The sequence below is a fragment of the Microcebus murinus genome, chromosome 2 (assembly GCF_040939455.1).
Source record: "Microcebus murinus isolate Inina chromosome 2, M.murinus_Inina_mat1.0, whole genome shotgun sequence".
Classification (NCBI taxonomy): domain Eukaryota; kingdom Metazoa; phylum Chordata; class Mammalia; order Primates; family Cheirogaleidae; genus Microcebus; species Microcebus murinus.
Genome location: NC_134105.1, coordinates 18,432,607 through 18,451,495, shown reverse-complemented (window position 1 = coordinate 18,451,495; position 18,889 = coordinate 18,432,607). Strand labels below are relative to the sequence as shown.

Below are 18,889 nucleotides of genomic sequence, written 5' to 3'. Positions count from 1 at the left end.
AAAGTTTTGCCTGGCCTGGCCTCCAGAAACAGGAAGTGGCTGCTCTGTTCCTGGAATTAGTTTCCTGGATTCTAGTGTCAGGTCTGTCAAAGTCAAGCTGGTGACCCTGGGAAATAGTTGACTGTTTCCAGGTCTTGGTTTGTCCTTCTGTAAATTGGTGTATGACTCCTGCCGAGCCTGCCTTATGGAAGAATGGGAGAATGTTAGGAGAATGATATTTAAGATAAAATATTGCAGTGATAAATCAGAATCAATTCTGAATTTTTGCCACACCACATATATTTAAAACCAGGGGAAAAAAAGAATTTATACGTAACAATAATAAGCTGCCTCCTCTAGGCTCTGTAAAGTGTGAAAGAAAAACGTTTAAACATACCGTGCATCCTCTAGCCCCAGAAAGGTGCTGGGTCTGTGCATATCCCGTGGCAAGAGTATGCCGCAGATTCTAGAGCCCTCGTTCAACACCAGGGCAGGACTAGTTTGCTGTGTGACAATCACACCCACCCGCTGAGCAGATTTTGTCTTCAATGCTCGCCGTGCTGTGGTTTGCAAGGACCAGTCAAGAGAGTGTGTTAGAAAGCATCTACCTCAGTAGACCCAGTGTGTCACCCTTCCCTGACTCTGGAAACAGCCCGCGCATGAGTGCTGTGTGGAGGTGAGCAGTGGCGCTCTCTCTTTGGATTTCTGAAAATAGCAGATGACCAGGACGAGGGCAGATGATTTCTCAATTTCTTCCAGCGCAAAAACAAAACTACATAAACAAAAACAAAAACAAAAAAATCTGGAATTTCTCAGCGGTCTGACTCTGCCAGAAATTCCACAGATCACTTTCCTCCCGCCTGCCCCTGGAGGGCGCTGTCCCTTTAAGTCTAGGCTCGCTCGGCCCAATCACAGTGCACAGAAGTTCTTTAAGAACCAAAGGAGGGAATTCTGCCTGAGAAGGAGGGCGGGGCAGGGGCGTGCCTTCCAGCCAATCGGAATCTTCCTAGAGAGCAGAGACTCCTGTGCGAAACTCTGCTGACCAATGGCAGGGGCGTCGAGAGGCGGGGCGGCTCCCGCTGCGTGACACCTGCCTGGACCAATGGGCACGTCGCCCGCGGCCTATAAGAGTCGGCAGGGCCCCCGGCTACGGGCTCTAGGGTCGGTTAGTCGTCGCCGTCCGAGGTTTGCCCTGGGTTTGCCTCGCCGTCGCCGCCGCCCGGTCCCTGCCTCCGCACCCCCCGCCTTGGCCCCTGCGCAGCCGCTCTCTCTGCCCTCTTCCCGTTAGCCACCCCCGGTTTCTGTCGTCTGGGCCCAGGGGCCGGGCGAATGATGCCGTCGGAGAGCGGAGCTGAGCGTGGGGACCAGGGGGCTGCGCAGGCGGGGGCGGCTGCGGCCTCGGCGGTGGCCACGGCGGCCCCGGCAGGCGGCGGCCCCGACCCGGAGGTCTCGTCGGCCTTCCTCGGACGGCACCTGAGCGGGCTGAGCTGGCCACAGGTGAAGCGACTGGACGCGCTCCTGAGCGAGCCGATTCCCATTCACGGGCGCGGCAACTTCCCCACACTGAGCGTGCAGCCCCGGCAGATCGTGCAGGTGAGAGGGCGACCGGCGGGGGTCTGGACAGCTAGGGACATTGAGGAACCGCGTCAGGGGCTGTAACAAGTGCACAGCGCGTTAATGGTAGACCAAACTCTTCCCCCTGCAATAATTCTTCCCCACTTGACTTTTCTGTCCCCTTTCTTGGGAAACCCCGATTCCCCGCGGACCACTCACCCAGGCCCTGGCTGGGAGAGAGGAGGAAAATGGAGAAAGACTCAGGGGAAGAACAACCCTGCCTGCTAGGACAAAGGATGCCAGACAGCCCCGGATAGATAGGTGTGCATGCTTGGGTCCAAAATAGCTTTTGGGACTCTTCCCCAACTTGGCATCCCTGGCCCCTCACCCCGCCTTCTCTTTCTCTACGTTCTAGGAGCAGAATCTGTCCTTGTAGCTCCCACAGTCCTTGGCTCAAGAAACCTACCCCCCCCACACACATACACACAGCACCTCCCCCCCAGGAAAAGCCCAGAAATCCTGGCAGGTACTCCCTCCTCAAGACCGAAGGCCAACTAGGTCTCAAGCCACAAGCTCCACATCCTCTCTCCTGAGAAACAGAAGAGAATTCTGGCAACCCCTCCCTCCTTTCAGACTCCAACTCCCCCCTTTACTTGACCCTCAACGATCCCAAAAGTGCTCTCTCATCTGTATAGCACAGGTGCTGTCATTTTCTGAAATACTAGAATATGGTAATTATTGTACCCATTTTATAGCTGAAGAGCTGAGACCTTAAGAAGGACAGTGAGCTACCTAAGATTACCTAATAAGGTGAAAATCAAACCCAGGGAATCCTAGGTGCTCCCAGGAGCAAGTTACTACTGCAGGTTCAAGGTTTTCCTACCCCCTCCCTAGCTACTAAGCCATAGGGGAGTCCCCTGATAAAAGAAACCAGTAAATCCAGGAACAGTTCCTGGGACTCCCTGCCAGCAGATGGACTTTCTTTCCGGGGAAGCAGCCAATACAAGCTAGGTGAAGAAGGCCTTTCCCCTGCCTCCTACCTTAGCTTCCAGCAGAGGGGGTGAGGGGTGCCTGATGGGGATTACCTCTCCCTCCCTCCCAAGGAACAAGGAATGGGAGGGGGTGGGGGCAGGCAGATTCTCCTTGGCTGACTCACTGCAGCCCAGTGGTGCTCCCTGAGGCCGCTCTGCTGCTGTCATCTGAGTAATTAGGAAACCAGTGGAGACTTCTCCCCAGCACAGTCAGGTCAACCTTGGGGCTCTAGCTGCTGCACCTCCAGGATGGTGGCCCCAAGCATGGTGGGGGAGAGGAAGGTGAAGCCCAGTGTGGCAGCTCCCCTCTGCAGGGACAAGAGGTGTCCTGGAGGGTTGCTCCATGCCCCTATCAGTATGGTCCAAACTGCCTTTAGAGGTACCTGCTCTGTGCTAAGCCCTGTCAGTATGCTAGGGGCACAGAGGTGACTAGGACCCAGCCTCCTTGCGTTCAGGTGCTCCCAGCCAGGTAGGGACAACAAGTCAATTAGAACTGACTTTACAATGTGATGGTAATACCATGTCCTTCTAGACCAGGGTCAGAGATATCACAGTACAAGGAGCTGTTGGCTTTGGTGGGGAAGGGTGGGGGAGACTTCAGAGCTGGAGTGAGAAGTTGGTCATCTGGATTCACAGCCTGGACTGTTGTCAGTTCCCTTTGCTGGGCTCAATGTCCCCATCTGTTCAATTGGGACAGATTGGACTGCTCTCTAACACCCTTTCTGGTTCCAGAGTCCAAAGGGAACAGGTGCCTTCACCTGGCCTGTACAGCTGACTCCACAGGGAAGAAAGTCTGAGAGGGAATGTGAAGCTGGCAGCATCAAAATCTGTTGGAGTGGGTGTCGTGATGGGAGACGAGGAGGGGGGGCGGGCACTGCTGGTGGTTGCCTCTGGACTTTTCAACAGTGCTGAGTTGTCCTATGGCTCAAGAATTGAAACCTTTCTCCCTCTCCACCCCTACAAAGCTTTGCCTACAGCTGCAGTCTGAGCAGCTGGAAATGTTCTTGTTTGTACCTGGGCTAAAGGGACCCACCCACCCATAGGAGGCCCCCCTTCCTGTAGCTCTCAGAGGCACAGTTCTAATTAAGCTCAGCCACTTATTAGCTATGTGATCTTAGACAAGTCCTTTGCCTTCTGTGGGCCCAGAGGATTGAACTAGACAATCTGATCGCTCTGCAGCTGCAGCCAGAGGGCCTGCATTAGGTGGTGCTGGCTGTGAGTTGTGTAAGCCTGCTGCCTGACCGTGCCTATTGGTCTCCCTGCAGGCCTCAGCAGCCACCTGGAGCAGAGCAGTGCACTCACTGCCCCTCCACGGCTGGAAAGTCTGATTCAGGAGCCTCCAAGCTGCCCTGCAGTCCTTGGGTGTGGCAGTATCTGGGGACTGCCTGCCAAACTGGCTGTAGTCACACCTGGGAAAGAGACAACAGCCGCTGGCTGGCTGACACAGCTGGCCCCATGGCCTTGATGCAGGGAATTTAATGAGCAGACTGCTACCTACTCACCAGGCCAGATGCCATGCCCTGGGGTGGGCACTGGCCTGGGAGTAGGAGCTGGCATTGAGTAAGGCTCAGTCAGCTCTAATGGGACTTGGGGAGGGGGCTGATCTGGCAGGGTCCTTGGACCAAGGTCTTTGGCCCATGTAGGCACAGCTGCCAGCTGACAAGTGTGGGTTCGAAGTGCCACAGGCTGACAGGTAGCAACTAGCCCTATCTGTCTGGCCAAGGCACCCCCCCCAACCCTCACCTTCCTGCTCCCCAACTACTCCAACTCTGGGATTCAGTGACTTGAGGGTTGCCCTCACTTTGACATGTTGAAAGGGAAGGAGGATTAGAACACTAGTCTCTAGTCTCTGCTCCTTCTGAACCCTAGGGCTGTAATGTGGCAGAAAGAGGGTAGGCTTTGGGGTCAGCCATACCTGGGTTTGAAGATACCTCTGCATGATCTTGGGCAGGTGGCTTCCTGTGAGCCTCAGTTCCTCCATCTGTAGCATGGAGATCGTAAGAGCTTTTCCCCATAGATTCTGATAGAAGGTCTAGTACCTGGCAGTCACTAGGTGCCTAACCTCCCCTACTCCCCACCCCCATGCCCCCATGTTTCTGATGGCCTGTTGCTTACCCACGTTGCCATGACAATATCTTCCCCTGGTACAGGTCCTCCTCCCGGAAGTCTTCCTAGAGGGCGCCGCCCGACTCAGATTGCCCCACCACGCTTGCCTCCTCAGCACTTAGTGCATTCTTTGCAGTAATTCCCTGGGAGGCAAGGACAGCCCGGCCTGGAGCTGGGTGCTGACTTGGCAGCAAGGTGGGGTTTCAGAAGCGCTCAGGGCAGGAATGCTGCCTGGTCACCTCTGGGACAACTTCAGGTTGCTGAGAAAGCTGAATGTCTGACCCTCAACTTCACTCTTCTCCCAATCTGGTGCCTCAGCCCAGGGAGATGCCTCTAGCTAAAGGAACAAGTTCAGGAAGATTGGTAGGTTTACCTGTCATGTTTCTGTGCCATCAGACCTGGGGGCAGCCCTCCAACAGGGTCCTTCATCTCTTCCCACTTTGTGTGGGCACCTTCCTGAGATCTTGACCCATCCTCTCTTCCAACAGTGCAAGGGGGTATGGCTTTAACTTCTAGCCTTGCCTCATCTGAATGGCTTCTCTTCTGAGCCTTAGTTATTTCCTCATCTGCAAAATGAGTATATTTGCCTCACTGGATCCTTGTAAGGATGAGTGCATCATAGTCAAAAGAACATGCGTACTAGGCCGGGCGCGGTGGCTCACGCCTGTAATCCTAGCACTCTGGGAGGCCGAGGTGGGCGGATCACTCAAGGTCAGGAGTTCAAACCCAGCCTGAGCAAGAGCAAGACCCCATCTCTACTAAAAATATAAAGAAATTAATTGTCCAACTAAAAATATATAGAAAAAATTAGCCGGGCATGGTGGCGCATGCCTATGGTCCCAGCTACTTGGGAGGCTGAGACAGAAGGATTACTTGAACCCAGGAGTTTGAGGTTGCTGTGAGCTAGTCTTACTCCACAGCACTCTAGCCAGGGCAACAGAATGGGACTCTCTCGAAAAAATTAGCTGGGTAACTAATATATGATTTAAGAAAAATTTTAAAATATTAAAAAAAAAACCATTTGAGCAGTTAGCACAGTGCCTGGCACAAAACTCTTCTACTTGCAGTTTTAGAGAGGTAGAATAGCATAGTATTAATAGTTAAGACCTGGACTCTGAGTTTAATTCTCAACTCTGCATTCACCAGCTGTGTGCCTCTGAACTAGTTCCTTAGCCTCTCTGGACTTCCATCTGTAAAGTGGGAATAATAGGATTACTGTGAGCATTAAGTGAGTTTCTATCTTAATGTGCTGTTGCTTAGATCAGGACTTGGTGCTTAGTAAATTTGGTACATGGGTTTGCTATTATTATTGCTGTTCTGAGTCATTGCTCCAATTGGGCCATTCTCCAGATTAGGAAATCAAGGCTTACAGAGTTAAATGACTTTCCAAAGGCACAACAGCTGGTTAGTGCCCAACGGCAGTTGATGATTATGATTACAAGTTTTTAGTGGACCGCTGGGGCGCAGGCTCCTGACACCTCTCCCTCCTGCCCTCCCCTTTGCAGGTGGTCCGCAGCAGCCTGGAGGAACAGGGACTACAAGTGCACAGTGTGCGGCTGCACGGCTCTGCCGCCAGCCACGTGCTGCACCCTGAGAGTGGCCTGGGCTACAAGGACCTGGACCTGGTGTTCCAGGTGGACCTGCGCAGTGAGGCATCCTTCCAGCTGACCAAGGCAGTGGTGCTGGCCTGCCTGTTAGACTTCCTGCCGGCTGGTGTGAGCCGAGCCAAGATCACACCACTGACTCTCAAGGAGGCGTACGTGCAGAAGCTGGTAAAAGTGTGCACGGACACGGACCGCTGGAGTCTCATTTCACTGTCCAACAACAGCGGCAAGAACGTGGAGCTCAAGTTTGTGGACTCTGTGAGACGCCAGTTCGAGTTCAGTGTAGACTCCTTCCAGATCATCCTGGACTCCCTGCTGCTCTTTGGCCAGTGCTCATCCACACCCATGTCTGAGGCCTTCCACCCAACAGTGACAGGCGAGAGCTTGTACGGGGACTTTGCTGAGGCCCTGGAGCACCTGCGGCACCGTGTCATTGCCACACGCAGCCCCGAGGAGATCCGTGGTGGCGGCCTCCTCAAGTACTGCCACCTCCTGGTGCGTGGCTTCCGGCCTCGGCCCAGCACCGATGTGCGTGCCCTGCAGCGCTACATGTGCTCCCGCTTCTTCATCGACTTCCCAGACCTGGCGGAGCAGCAGCGCACCCTGGAGCGCTACCTGGAGGCCCACTTCGGTGGGGCTGACGCGGCCCGCCGTTATGCCTGCCTGGTGACGCTGCACCGGGTGGTCAACGAGAGCACCGTGTGCCTCATGAACCACGAGCGCCGCCAGACCCTGGACCTCATAGCCATGCTGGCACTCCAGGCGCTGGCTGAGCAGGGCCCGGCTGCCACTGCTGCCCTCGCCTGGCACCTTCCAGGCCCCGACGGGGTTGTGCCGGCCACTGTCAATTACTATGTGACCCCTGTGCAGCCTCTGCTGGCTCGAGCCCACTCCTATCCCACCTGGCTGCCTTGTAACTGACTCGGACCCTGGCCGGAAGGGAAGGGACTGGGCCTAACAGCATGGGGTGGGGCCTCGAGGAATTTGTGGAGGACATAACCAGAGACAGGCAGCCTGTGCCAGGTGGCCCAGCACTGCTGCAGGGTTGGGCCTTCAATGGAACAGACCAGACTTCCTCGAATGAGGCCCCTGTGGGCTTAAGGGCAAGCTGGGGTTCTCGGCAGGAGGACCCCTTGGTGGCAGTACCACACTTTGGGACCAGCATGATTGTGGGTGCAGAGGCTGTTTGTCTTGAGAATCAATTGCCCTCAGGAGACAAAGCAATTTGTGGTGGCAGCCTCCGTGCCCACACCTCGGGTTGATTTCCATGGCCTAAAAGGGTCTTTTTGACTAGAGCCAGCGCACAGTGATCCCAGCAGCCTCCGAGGGCCTGCAGCCCACACACTGGCTAAAATATGGTATGTTATGGGGATTACTCACTTTGGGTCAGGCTGGGCCACTAACAGGGCCTGGTGGTCCAAACTGGCTCATCACTGTGAGGAGGAGAATGGAGGCACCAGGCAGATATCTGGGTTTGGGGAGGGGTGGGGTCTCCTGAAACCCACACCCCAAGCTGTGAAGTGAGGTGTACCACGTACAGGAGCCCAGCAGCCCAGGTGGGCCACAGCCCAGGCTCCTTCTAGTGTGTCACTCCCTTCCCTTGTGTTGTGAGGAGCCCTGCTATTTGCAGTTTGTTCTTTGGAGGGTGCTGGGCCCAAATTTGTCACAGTAAAGTCAAGTGCACCCACCCTACTGGCTTGGTGACAAGCTCTCAGATGGGGGAAGGGAGCCACCCCCTACCTCCTTCTCTATCCCTCTGGATTTGTTGCTGTTTTGCACTCTCAACACCTGCCAATAAAGATTGTCCACACTGTGCCTGGCACCATGCTTTCTCCCAGGAGGATGACCTTCCATGGCTATGGGGGCTGCAGCTGCCTCCACAAGTCTGAGCATGACTTGTGTTGTAGGAGGGGACATTTGTGAGGGGGGTTGAAGCCTGGGCTGTGGCTGGGGAAATGGCCCCCCTTCCCTCCACACCAGCCTCAGCCTGACAACCGTATACTGGGAGCTCATGACTACACGTGTGACTTGTACCTGCACACTGCCTCAGCAGGCCTAGGACTCTTGTTAAAGAGTAAATATTTCAATGTCTTCTACCTAGAATAGCTCTGGCCCGGCCTTATACTCCAGTGCTCAGGGCTGCTTGACCACAGCTCTGCTCACCCCATCTCTGCACAGGGGGAAGCTGAAGAATAAGCTGGCTGAATCTGGACTGGAGGCCTATCTAGTAATGGCTGCTGCAACTGGGGGACTTCTAGGGTCCCCCAGAGCCTGAGCCCAGGTAAGGTCACTCTACCTGGAGAGGTTCCCTAACTCCTGCAGCTCCCTCCCTCACCCCGAAGTAACAGGTATGTCCTGACTTTCTCTAAGCAGATCCCCTGGGGGGACAGGGTCTCTTCAAACCCAGTTGGGGCCATGCCAGGCTGTCTGGGAGAGTCAGCCACAAGCTCCTAGGGAGCTGTTCCCTCAGGGCACTGGCCAGTCATGGCCTGGACGCTGCTCACTGTTTACCCAGCCTCTTTGATCCAGGGATTGCAAAGCCCTTAACAGATTCAGCCTCATTAGGGTCCTCTGAAGTGGTGACTTTGATGGTTCCAGCCAGAATAAACAAGGCCACAGAGGAGGCCCCAGGTCACCAGGGTGAATCCAGTCACCTTACCTGCTCTGTGGGTCCCTGCTGGGTGCCCTAAGATCTGTTGCTGGGCTCAAAATGGCTAGAAGGGCTGGTGGAAAGGCTTCCTTTATTTGGTGACTGAAAACAGTCTCCCACCCCAATCCCAGCTATGCCCTCCCAACTAGGTCCTGGGAAGGACTAAGTCTGTCCCACCACCTGAGCTGGCCATTGGAACCTTGGTGTGAGGGCATACACAGTGTAAACACACCAGGCGTGGCTGTTGGGCTGGGGAGTGGGTTCCCCTGGATGTGCTTGTTTTAGGGGGTGAAAACTCAGCCATGTGAGACATGTGCACATAGACTGCAGTTATCCCACCATGTGCCAGATGCCATTCAGGGGTTGGGAATGCATCAGCAAACAAGAGTCAGAGATCCCTATCCTTGTGAAAATTACATTGTAATGGGGTAGACAGAAAAGAAATCAAATTACATGGTCTTAGAAAGTCAGTGATATGTAAAAATCTATACAGCAGGGAAAGAGATTGGAAGTGCTGGGCTTTGCACATTTAAAGAGAAATCAGGGTGCACCTCATTGGAAGGTGAAGGGAAGTGAGCCATGCAGACATCTAGGGAAAGAGCTTTCCAGGCCCAGCCAACTTGCCTGTGAATGTATACGTCTGGCTGGCCTCATGCGGGCATGTGTGCTTACTGTGCTGATTTGCACACGCACACAGGCGTGAGGAATTAGGAATATGTGAGACCAGAGTTCATAGTACTAGCCCCATTCCTGGCATGCTTAACTCTAGATCAGCCACTATGTCAAGGTCTTCCCGATCATGATTTTTTTTTTTTTTTTTTTGAGACGGAGTCTCACTCTGTTGCCCTGGATAGAATGCTGTGGCGTCAGCCTCGCTCACAGCAACCTCAAACTCCTGGGCTCAAGCAATCCTGCTGCCTCAGCCTCCCGAGTAGCTGGGACTACAGGTGAGCACCACCATGCCCAGCCAATTTTTTCTATTTTTAGTTGTCCAGCTAATTTTTTCTATTTTTAGTAGAGACAGGGTCTCACTCTCTTGCTCAGGCTAGTCTCGAACTCCTGACCTCAAGTGATCCTCCCACCCTGGCCTCCCAATGTGCTAGGATTACAGACGTGAGACACCACCCCCGGCCATGATCTCCCATTTCATCCTCACAAAAGGACCACACGAGAGAAGTGTTATTTTCATCTTACAAACATGGAAACAGACCAGAAAGGTCAAAGAGGTTTTTCTGATCCCAAGAGCCATTGCTGTTAGCCCCTTCACTATCCTGCCCCCACACTGTGATTTCACAGGATGGTCATGAAAGTAATCTCCTGTACATATTTGTGACAACAGGGCATATTTGACATTACTGTGACATTTGTCATTTTATATACTATGGCAGAGTGTAACAGTGTGCCAAGATGTACATTTTCTTGATGGACATGGACACTAGCCATGGCTTGTGGTGACTGGGGCCCAATGGCAGTAAAAGCATGCCTCTGAGTGTGTTTGGGAGTGGTGCAGTGCTTCCAAGTGTTAAAAAAAACACTGACTCAGTGGCTGACATTGTTCCTCTCACGGACAATTCCTGTAGCCATCTAAGTCACTGGGACAGGCAGCAGTCAGAAACTTGGAATGACAACCAGCAAGGGGAAGGCTGGGAGGAAAACCCTGTCCTCCACCTACCAACCCCATGGTGCTCTCCAAGCCACAATCCACCCATGTCTTCTGGTGTGGAGAGAGCTCCTGAGGGGGAAGCAGCATTGCTGTGGACTCTGGGGAAAAAGACACACCCCAGGCAGTTACATGATATGCCGGCCCCTCTAGATCCACTCTTCCCCCTTCTGCCTGCTCTGGGTGCTGGGGAGGCTGACATCTAGGGACTCTGCATCAATGGCTCCCTTGTTCCCTGACTTCCTTGTTAGGTCTGCCAATGAGAGGCCTCAGCAGGAGACTGAGGGGGGAGGAGGAGGTGATTATTCTTCTCGCTCCCTCTCCACCAGGCTGTCATGGTTGGCTACCCACGCCCAAAGGCCACTGAGCCTGTCAGGGGCCCTCTCCACAAGCTCCCTTCCCCCATTCCTTCAGGCCCAGCAGTTGTAAAGGCTTCCCACTGTTGTCAGCCCCAGAAAGCTGCACCATGTCAGCCCACACCCTTGGATATAGTCCCTTTTTTTTTATTTTTGAGTCAGAGTCTCACTCTGTTGCCTGGGCTAGAGTGCCATGGCGTCAGCCTAGCTCACAGCAACCTCAAACTCCTGGGCTCAAGTGATCCTCCTGCCTCAGCCTCCCCATTAGCTGGGACTACAGGTGCATACCACCATGCCTGGCTAGTTTTTCCTATTTTTAATTGCCTAGCTTATTTTTTTTTCTATTTTTAGTAGTGTGGGTCTTGCACTTGCTCAGGCTGCATAGTCCCTTTTTAAAACTCCTCCCAGTTCAACTGTGCCAGGTCTCCTGCTGAGACCCTGACTGACAAACAGGTCTGTACAGTCACCAACACAGTCACAATCCCCACTGGCCACCGTGCTGCCATGTCACCAATGTGCACAACCTCCCTCAGTGTCACACAGTCTCACATCCCTGAACTTCCTCATCTCATTCTTTAATGGGGAAGACTTCCTGTGGAGGGGATCAGCTGTGAGCCAGGCCAAGGGAGAAATCACTCTGCAACCAGTCAACAGGTCCAGATTGCCAAACGAAACTAACCAGAAGCCGAGGAGGAACTGTCAAAGAGCTGTGACAGATACAAAGGAAAGGCAGCAAGGACACTTGCAAAGTCAGCTTCAGAACCACATGCATTTGCCTCATATTATTGCAATTTATTCTTCCTGAATGTAGAAATCAAGGGACTGATTCAATATGCATTCACTTTGTAGAATTCTACAAGTTCTGGGTTGTGTGTGAGTAAATGTGCCCCCCTTCCCTCTATTATCAGGATATTTGAATAAATGTTTCTTTTTCATTTAAAACTTTGCTTAGTTATATGTTGCCACCACCTCTTCCTGAGAAAGAGGTGTGTCCCCCACCAGGAGACAGGTGATTGTCTGAGGGGCCACAGCCATGCTCTGCATGGGAGAACAAGGACAGTGGATGAAGGCAACTGAGGGACTTCTCAGACCACCATTTTTGCTCAAACAGGCCTCCCAATAAACTTCAAAGCAATGACATCTACCTAAATAGGGACCCCAGCTGTGTCATGACTTAAGAATGATGATGGTATCTTTAAAAGAAATCTTTTTCATTTCACATTGGCAATGCTTGCTGCACTCTTAAGTAATCTGATTGCATCTTAGGGACCTGTAGTAACGTCTCCAATTGTACAGCCAAAGTCAAATGCGGCGCATATAAAGAAATCCATAGTTCCCCAGGACCCAGCCCCTTGCCATGGCGAAGAGAAGGGCTCCCATAAGGAGGGCACTGAGGTTGTGTAGGGTCAATTCTCAAGGTCTTCCTGAAGGAGGTGCCCAGGGAAGAAGCAGAATCCAGGAGTCCAGAGCCACACAGTCAAGGCTCTCAGGAGCTGGGAGGAGCTGGAAAGGATAATTCCAAGAGCTTTAATTACTTCTTTCCCACAGCCACCCTGCCCCACCCAAACCCTTCAACCTCTGCCTCCAGAGGGGCCACTGTGGAGAGAAGGTGCAGGAAGCAGTGTTACAGAATGGGGCTCCACTGGCTCTGGAGGCAGAGGTTCCCTTGGGCCTTTGTCCTTGGCTAGGATCCCCACTGGTCTGAGCAGCTAGAATGGAATGTTCCTGGGACAAAAAGCCTGCCCCTCCTCCACCTCTCCCCTTATGGAGTTCCCCAGGGCCCTCTCCAGGGAAGCCTGATATGGAGATGCTCTAGAGGAGCAAAGACCCACGCTGCCTGGGGGGTGTCCTGGCAGCCTCTCCTTGCCCAAGCGGATTGATTCTATCATTTACAGAGCTCCACTATGCACTAAGCACTTAGTGGGACTACTCATTTAATTCTCAGAAGTTATCTCCTCCCTAGCTCGTCTCAAAAGTACAAAACAAAAACACAAACAGAAGAAACTGGCTCAGAAAAGGGAAGTCATTTCCCAAGTTCCCTCAGCTGAGAGGTTCCAAGCTAGGATTGAATCCCAGGCCTGTCATGTTCCACCTGGGACCCTTTCTGCTCCCACCATGGAGGAGCGTGTCACCCTCCTCCTCTGCCACCCCAGGCTCTTTGCTCTACTTGGTACCAAACTTTCCAGCCCAGATGTGCAGAGAGAGGAGACAGCCCTCCAAGGAAGCCCTTGGGATGCCTGAGCCCTGAGCATCTTTGGCCCACCCTCGCCAGAAGCCAAGTGTGCTGACTCAGACTGACTCACCCCCCAGGGCCCAGACAACCAGGCTGGGGTGTGCCCAGACTCTGGGGGGATGGGAGCACCTTCTCCCATGACATCCCATCACATCCCTCCCCAGAGCCGACTAAAGGTCACTATACACACAGCCTTGAAGGTGGGAGCCCAGAAATCTCCCCATTTGGATCCCTCATTAGCCTGATGAACGAATCACCGCATAGCCTGATGCTTAAGGGATCTCCCACTTACAGGTTCTATCTATGTCTTTGGGCAAGTCACTTGCCTTCCCTGTTTCCTCATGTGTGGAAATGGGGATAATAACCCTTACTTTGCACAGTGGTTGGGAGGACTGAGCCAGATAATGGGTGTGAAGTGCTTAGCACAGCACCAGGCATAGAGGAGGTGGTTAATTAATATATTATGCCAGAACTAAAGGTTCCCCTCCCCCATAATTCCCGGCCAGGGTGCGGTCAAGGACTAATTGGGAAAAAACAGGTTGGGGATCTTCAGATTTTCCCAAATCCTCCCTCCCTGCTGGCCACTAAGGCAGGGAGCCTCTCCTTCAGCTCTGAGAAGCCTGGGCACTTGAGTTCATCTAGAGGAACTCAGCTGAAAGGGTCAGGGAAGGGCATCCTCCCAGACACTGCCCACTGCAAGCTTGGAGCACCTTGGCCATGTCCTATCACTTCAGCCTAATCTCTAGGATGTAACCTTGGTCTCCACTGGCAGCAGACCTGGTGTTCTGATCAATTAGGTGTAACAAATCTGTGAATAGAGAAATGACTCTAGTCTTTTACTGCTGGTGACTGGCAGCAAGGGCAACCTCTCCTCTTCCTGATGGACCTTCTCCCTGGGGTCCAGAGCTTGGCCCTGCCAAAGGGGCCTCCTTTGCTCCCCTTTCCAAGTGGACCCAGTCCCTAAGGAGCCAGCGATGGGCACAGCTCAGGCCTCCAATCCAGCCCTAAGAAGCCATCACTGGAGCCACACCCCACCCTCAGGCCACGCTGACCTACCACACTTCCAGATTCCTACAGCTCAAGGCCTAGGAAGTCTGGGGAATACTGGGAAGGGGGATGATTGAGGGCAGGGACAATGGAAACCGAACCTGCTCCAGGACACGCCCCCATGTGTCAAGGAGCAGCTTCACACTGCCCTCTGGTGGCATTGTCCTCATACAGTTATCCGGGTGAGGGGCAGGTTCCAGACTAGAACCCTGAACTGGTTTCTCAGAACTGGTCTCCCAACCCTGGGGCGCCACCCTAAAGAAAGGCTCCTGTTCCTCTCATATCTCTTTGTTGAGATCCCAGATTCACTGGAATGCACAGGTCCCCCAAGATCCCTGTACTCAGTCCAGTCCCCAGAGCTGGAGGGCATCAAGAAAGTGTTCCAGAAGTCATGGGGGGAAATAGGGCAATGACAGTCCCCTGCCCAGGGGCTAGAGTTCTTATTGCAGGCCTAAAAATAGCCCTCCAACACCACAAACTACCCAGTCCCCAGGGGGTCCCCTAGGATGGTGACAGTCAGGGAAGCCTGCCTGGAGGAGGGCTGGGAGACATAAGCCCTTAAAAGCAGAGGGGCCCTCTGATTCAGCTCTGCTTCCTGAGCCCCTGAACTGAGTCGCTATCAATGTTTGTTGAATGAAGAGAAAATGGAGCCAGGCTGGAGAGCTTCTAGAGGGGGGCTCTGGGTGAGCCAAACAGGTGTGAGAAGGTAACCTTTGTTAGGTGGCTGAGGGGTGGTAGACGCAGCACTGATCAGAACTGGGGATTCAAGTCTGTGAGTGCTGTGTGCCTTGGCCAAGGCCCTTGGTGAGGAGCAGTGGGCCATCTGGAAGTGGAGGAAGGGGACACAGCTGCCACCAGGACCAATCTCCATTTGCCCCCACACAAACATCATTTCTCTAGCCAGTGTCATCTCTAATTCTCTACCCACCCCACCCCCAAATCAGGGCAAAGCTGATTACCTATAAATCCCGGAGAAATGCAAAACCATGACGATGCAGAGCACTTTACACCATTAGCTAAAAGCTTCTGTGGACAAAGTGCCCCCTCCCGTGCAACCCAGAAAACAGACCTGGCTGCAGCCCAGCACTGCAGTCTGAGCTCCTCTCTGTGTCACCTCTAGGAAGTCCCTATCCTCTCTGAGCCACTATACCCCAAATGACCTAAGTGGCTTTGGAAGATCTGCCCTGTCTGGGGAGGCCAGAGGATGCCAGCCCCTCATACATACACACAAATGACTCCCCTGGTCCCTAACCTTTTCCAGAGGCCCCAAAGACTTCCTCCTAGTCTCTTCCTCAGCTAAGAATGGGTTCAGGAAGGCCTGGCTGTTAGCTGAGAAACCAGCCAAAAAGTTTGGTACCCAGTGAGAGGAAGGGCTGATGGGGGAGGATCAGGTGAGGGCCCTGGGGCTCAGCCTGTCAGACCAGTATCCCTGACCCTCAGAACTCATTGGATTAAACCAGATTCTCATGACTCTGACATTATCATCCTCCCCGCTCATCCCATTCCCAAGCCCTGATATAAAGGACTAAGGAAACAGGCCCAGAGAGGGGGCGGAATTGTTCTAGGTCACACAGCAGACAGGGGCCAGAGACCAGCTGTCCCTAGTCCCCACCCAGGACACTGTGGGAGGGGCACACACAGATCTGGGTCTGTCCCTTATACTGGCATGTGACCTTGAGAAATCCTCTCTCCACTCTGTAAAATGAGAACTTTAAATTAGTTCTGGGTCTATCAGTAAAAGCAGTGCCTGTTTCTAGGTGTGACTGAAAAGAATAAAATATCTTTCCATGACTTACGAGGGAATAAGACAGACTTCTGCCTGGCGTTAACCTCACCACAGCCCTTCTGGGAGGTGATGAGATCCACTTCACAGACTGACAGGGCTGCAGCTAACTCAGACGCTGAGCAGCAATGCAGCAGCCAGGTCATTCATAGCTGAGTGGGGACAGAGGAATGGGGGGGCTGAAGGGCATTTGTACAGGAAGAGAAACAGATCTCATCCCACGTCTGGCCCTTTAAGGCCTCCCTTTCTGGAAGCCAATAATATACCTGCCCTCTTGGGGCCTGTTAAAGGGTGTCACCTGGTTCCACCCCTGGCAGAGCCATCTTAGAGACAGGCTGGGGGTGGGGCCCTAGGTGAGCAGGTGCCAAACACCCCGTCCTGGTTATCTGCGTCAGTCTTAGCGCAGCTGCATGAGGGCATGAGAAAAGGTCTGCCTCCTATAAACAGATGGGCCTAAATATGATGGGTACAAATCCTCTATTTCTCTGGGATTCTGTCTCCTCAAAGGGGAAACAGGGACCTAGAGGAGGAGAACTCAGTCACAGAGCCCTGTGCCAGCCCCTACACCATCCTGGAACCTCATTTTTCTGCCCCCCCACCCCCGCAAAGGTATGGAGTTGAGTGGTACCCAAGAAAGCAGGAGCCCCAAGGGACCCGGGAAAGACAAGGTAAATGGGGGAGAGAATGGGGTTGCTGCATCAGTACCGCACGCTCCAGGTGGTAAAAGTTTGCCACCAAGCCCCTCTGAGCAACCTCAGTTTGTCCAACTCTATAATGGAGACTTGGTGCTGCCACCTCGCTCCCCAGGTGGCCTGTGGGAAGCAGACAGTTTTATTAGGGACCCAGCAGACGCCAGGAGCCCCAGGGAAGGGAGGGCCTGGGCCCTGTACCCCCACCCCCACCACGTCCCTCAAGTGTACTAGCCGCTAAGACCGCACCTCAGCCTCCTTTATAGGGACCCTGGCCCCCCGACTGTCTCTTCCTGCAGGTCAGTCTGCCCATCCGTGCAGGTGACGCCGTCCATCCGGCCGGCATTCGCAATCTGTGATCCCCACCTTGGCGATGGGCCTGTCCGGGGTGGCCAGGGATCCGGGCGTGGAGGTCAGCGCTGGGGAGAGGCGGGGCCGCGGGGCGGGCTGCGGCGGAAGGGCGACTCGGGCTCCGGGCCGTGGCCTCGCCTCAGGCGCCCGGCGCCCCAGGGCACGCAGCTACCCAGGCCGAGCGCCGAGGCCAGCAGCGCGGGTGGGCGGCCGCGGCGGCCGCGGCGCTGGCCCTTCTTGAGGCGCGACCCGTGTGTCGCTAGGTAGAGCTCGGCCTGCGCCACGCCGCCGCTCAGGCGGCCCAGGCTCTCGGCGCGATGAGCCAGGCGCAGCTCGGCAGCCAGGAAAACACGGTGCAGCTGCAGCACGCGGCTCTCCAGCTCCGACACCAGGCGCCGGCGGCCCTCCACCTCCAGCAGCCGCCGCCGCGCTTCGGCCAGCTCCAGCGCGCGGCCACCGGCCCCCGCCGCCGCGCCCGAGCCGCCGCCCGAGCCCCCGCTGGGCCCGGTGGCCCCCGCGCCCCCGCTAGCGCCCTGGCGCCAGCGCTGCAGCTCCTGCCCGTCAGCCACACCTGCAGACGCCCTGGCCGCCTCGGGCAGCGGCGGGGCCTGGACCGGGGTCGGGGTCAAGGTCGGAGTTGGGGGCGGGGGCTGAGGGGATGGCTGGGGCTCCCGCGGCGGCTGCGGCGGGGACCCCGGTTCTGCCGTCCCTTCCTGGGCCCCGGGGCCGCAGGCGCTGATGCGGCAGCCCGGCATCCCCCGCCCCCCGGCGGTTTGCGGCTTCGGGTTCGCGGGGAGGATGGACGCTGCACACCTGAGGAGAAAGGCGACCGCGGTCCCCACGCCCGCGCCGCACCCGTCGCTCCGAGACTTATAGAGCACGGGGCGGAGCAGCAGACAGCACGGCCAATCAGAGGCTGGCATGCACTGGTCCCGCCTCCCCCGCCGCGCGCGTTCGGGCCATTCCCTAACCTGTCAGGTCCCTGTCCTTGGTCCGGCTCTGCCCTGTTAGAGCCTGCGGTCCCCATCCGCCTCTCCCCAAGTTTTGAGTGGAAAGGGGGCCGCACCTTCCCTGATCTGGCCCTTTGGAGTGATAATCTCTGGTAGCTGAGATTTAGAAATCATGGAATCCAGTCTCCACCCGGGGGACCGATTTGCCTGAGGCCCCTCTGTGTGACCGTGAAGCCTGGACTAGAGCTCAGGAGACTTGACTCCCTCCCGTACCTCTCGCTGGCCTTCGGTGAAATCGGTTCTGCCTGGTCTCCTGGGCCACAGGACTCGCCAGGACCCCTTTCTCCCATGTCCCCATGTAGCTAGGGCAAAGCCGATGGGATGGGAATCTGGCTGGGCTGATTCCACGCTGAGTAGTCCCTTCCTTTGCAGGACAAACGCCACACCACTGCCGCTGAGCCCTAAAACCTTAGTGGCCCCATAGAGGAGCCCAGAACCCCACAGTGTGCAAAGTTTCTTCCCCGTTCCTGTTTCTGTTTGCTTCTCCCAGCAGGTGTTCCCACACCTTTCATTCAGAGGGGGAAACTGAGACACAGAAGGTGCAGTGGTACCTTGCCCAAATGTCACATTGCCAGTTGGGGTCTGAATCTGGACAGAAATGCACCAGCTCAGCCATTCATGACCTCTTGGCGGGGAGCTCAGATACCTGGGTCTCCTTCTCATGGCAAAATGATAGGACTGAGCCTGCCTACTTTCCCCTCAACAGAAGTGACCCTGCCATACCCCTTCCAAACACCGGCCCACACACTGTGGGCCTGCTTTGAAGGTGCCATCAGAAATGGGAGGTCTCTGAGGTCTCAGAGGCAAAGGAAGGAGGGCCAGAAACCAGCTGTGAA

General features: G+C 54.9%; 2 protein-coding genes across 3 annotated transcripts; one reads left to right on the top strand and one right to left on the bottom strand.

Annotated features, from left to right (window-relative positions):
- The first annotated feature begins 1,094 nt into the window (after positions 1-1,094).
- TENT5B (terminal nucleotidyltransferase 5B) lies at positions 1,095-8,089 on the top strand. Its single transcript, XM_012750862.3, has 2 exons — positions 1,095-1,572; positions 6,176-8,089. Exons 1-2 carry the CDS (start codon positions 1,309-1,311, stop codon positions 7,193-7,195), a joined length of 1,284 nt encoding a protein of 427 aa, XP_012606316.2. The 5' UTR covers positions 1,095-1,308; the 3' UTR covers positions 7,196-8,089.
- Positions 8,090-9,102: 1,013 nt separating this feature from the next.
- On the bottom strand, positions 9,103-17,888 carry TRNP1 (TMF1 regulated nuclear protein 1). Of its 2 annotated transcripts, none has more exons than XM_012750755.3 (2): positions 17,059-17,888; positions 9,103-12,443 (listed from the first exon to the last, which is right to left on the bottom strand). In XM_012750755.3, the coding sequence occupies exon 1, from the start codon at positions 17,796-17,798 to the stop codon at positions 17,106-17,108; it is 693 nt and encodes a 230-aa protein (XP_012606209.1). In that variant the 5' UTR covers positions 17,799-17,888; the 3' UTR covers positions 9,103-12,443; positions 17,059-17,105. The 2 variants fall into 2 exon arrangements, 1 of the variants encoding a protein (XP_012606209.1); XR_001150517.3 differs by having other exon boundaries at positions 9,104-12,443; positions 16,942-17,888.
- Positions 17,889-18,889: the final 1,001 nt, after the last annotated feature.

Coding starts and splice junctions, on each gene's coding strand:
- TENT5B (XM_012750862.3), top strand. CDS start 1,309: ATGATGCCGTCGGAGAGCGGAGCTGAGCGTGGGGACCAGGGGGCTGCG. Junction 1,573..6,175: donor AGCCCCGGCAGATCGTGCAG/GTGAGAGGGCGA, acceptor TCCCCTTTGCAG/GTGGTCCGCAGCAGCCTGGA.
- TRNP1 (XM_012750755.3), bottom strand. CDS start 17,798: ATGCCGGGCTGCCGCATCAGCGCCTGCGGCCCCGGGGCCCAGGAAGGG.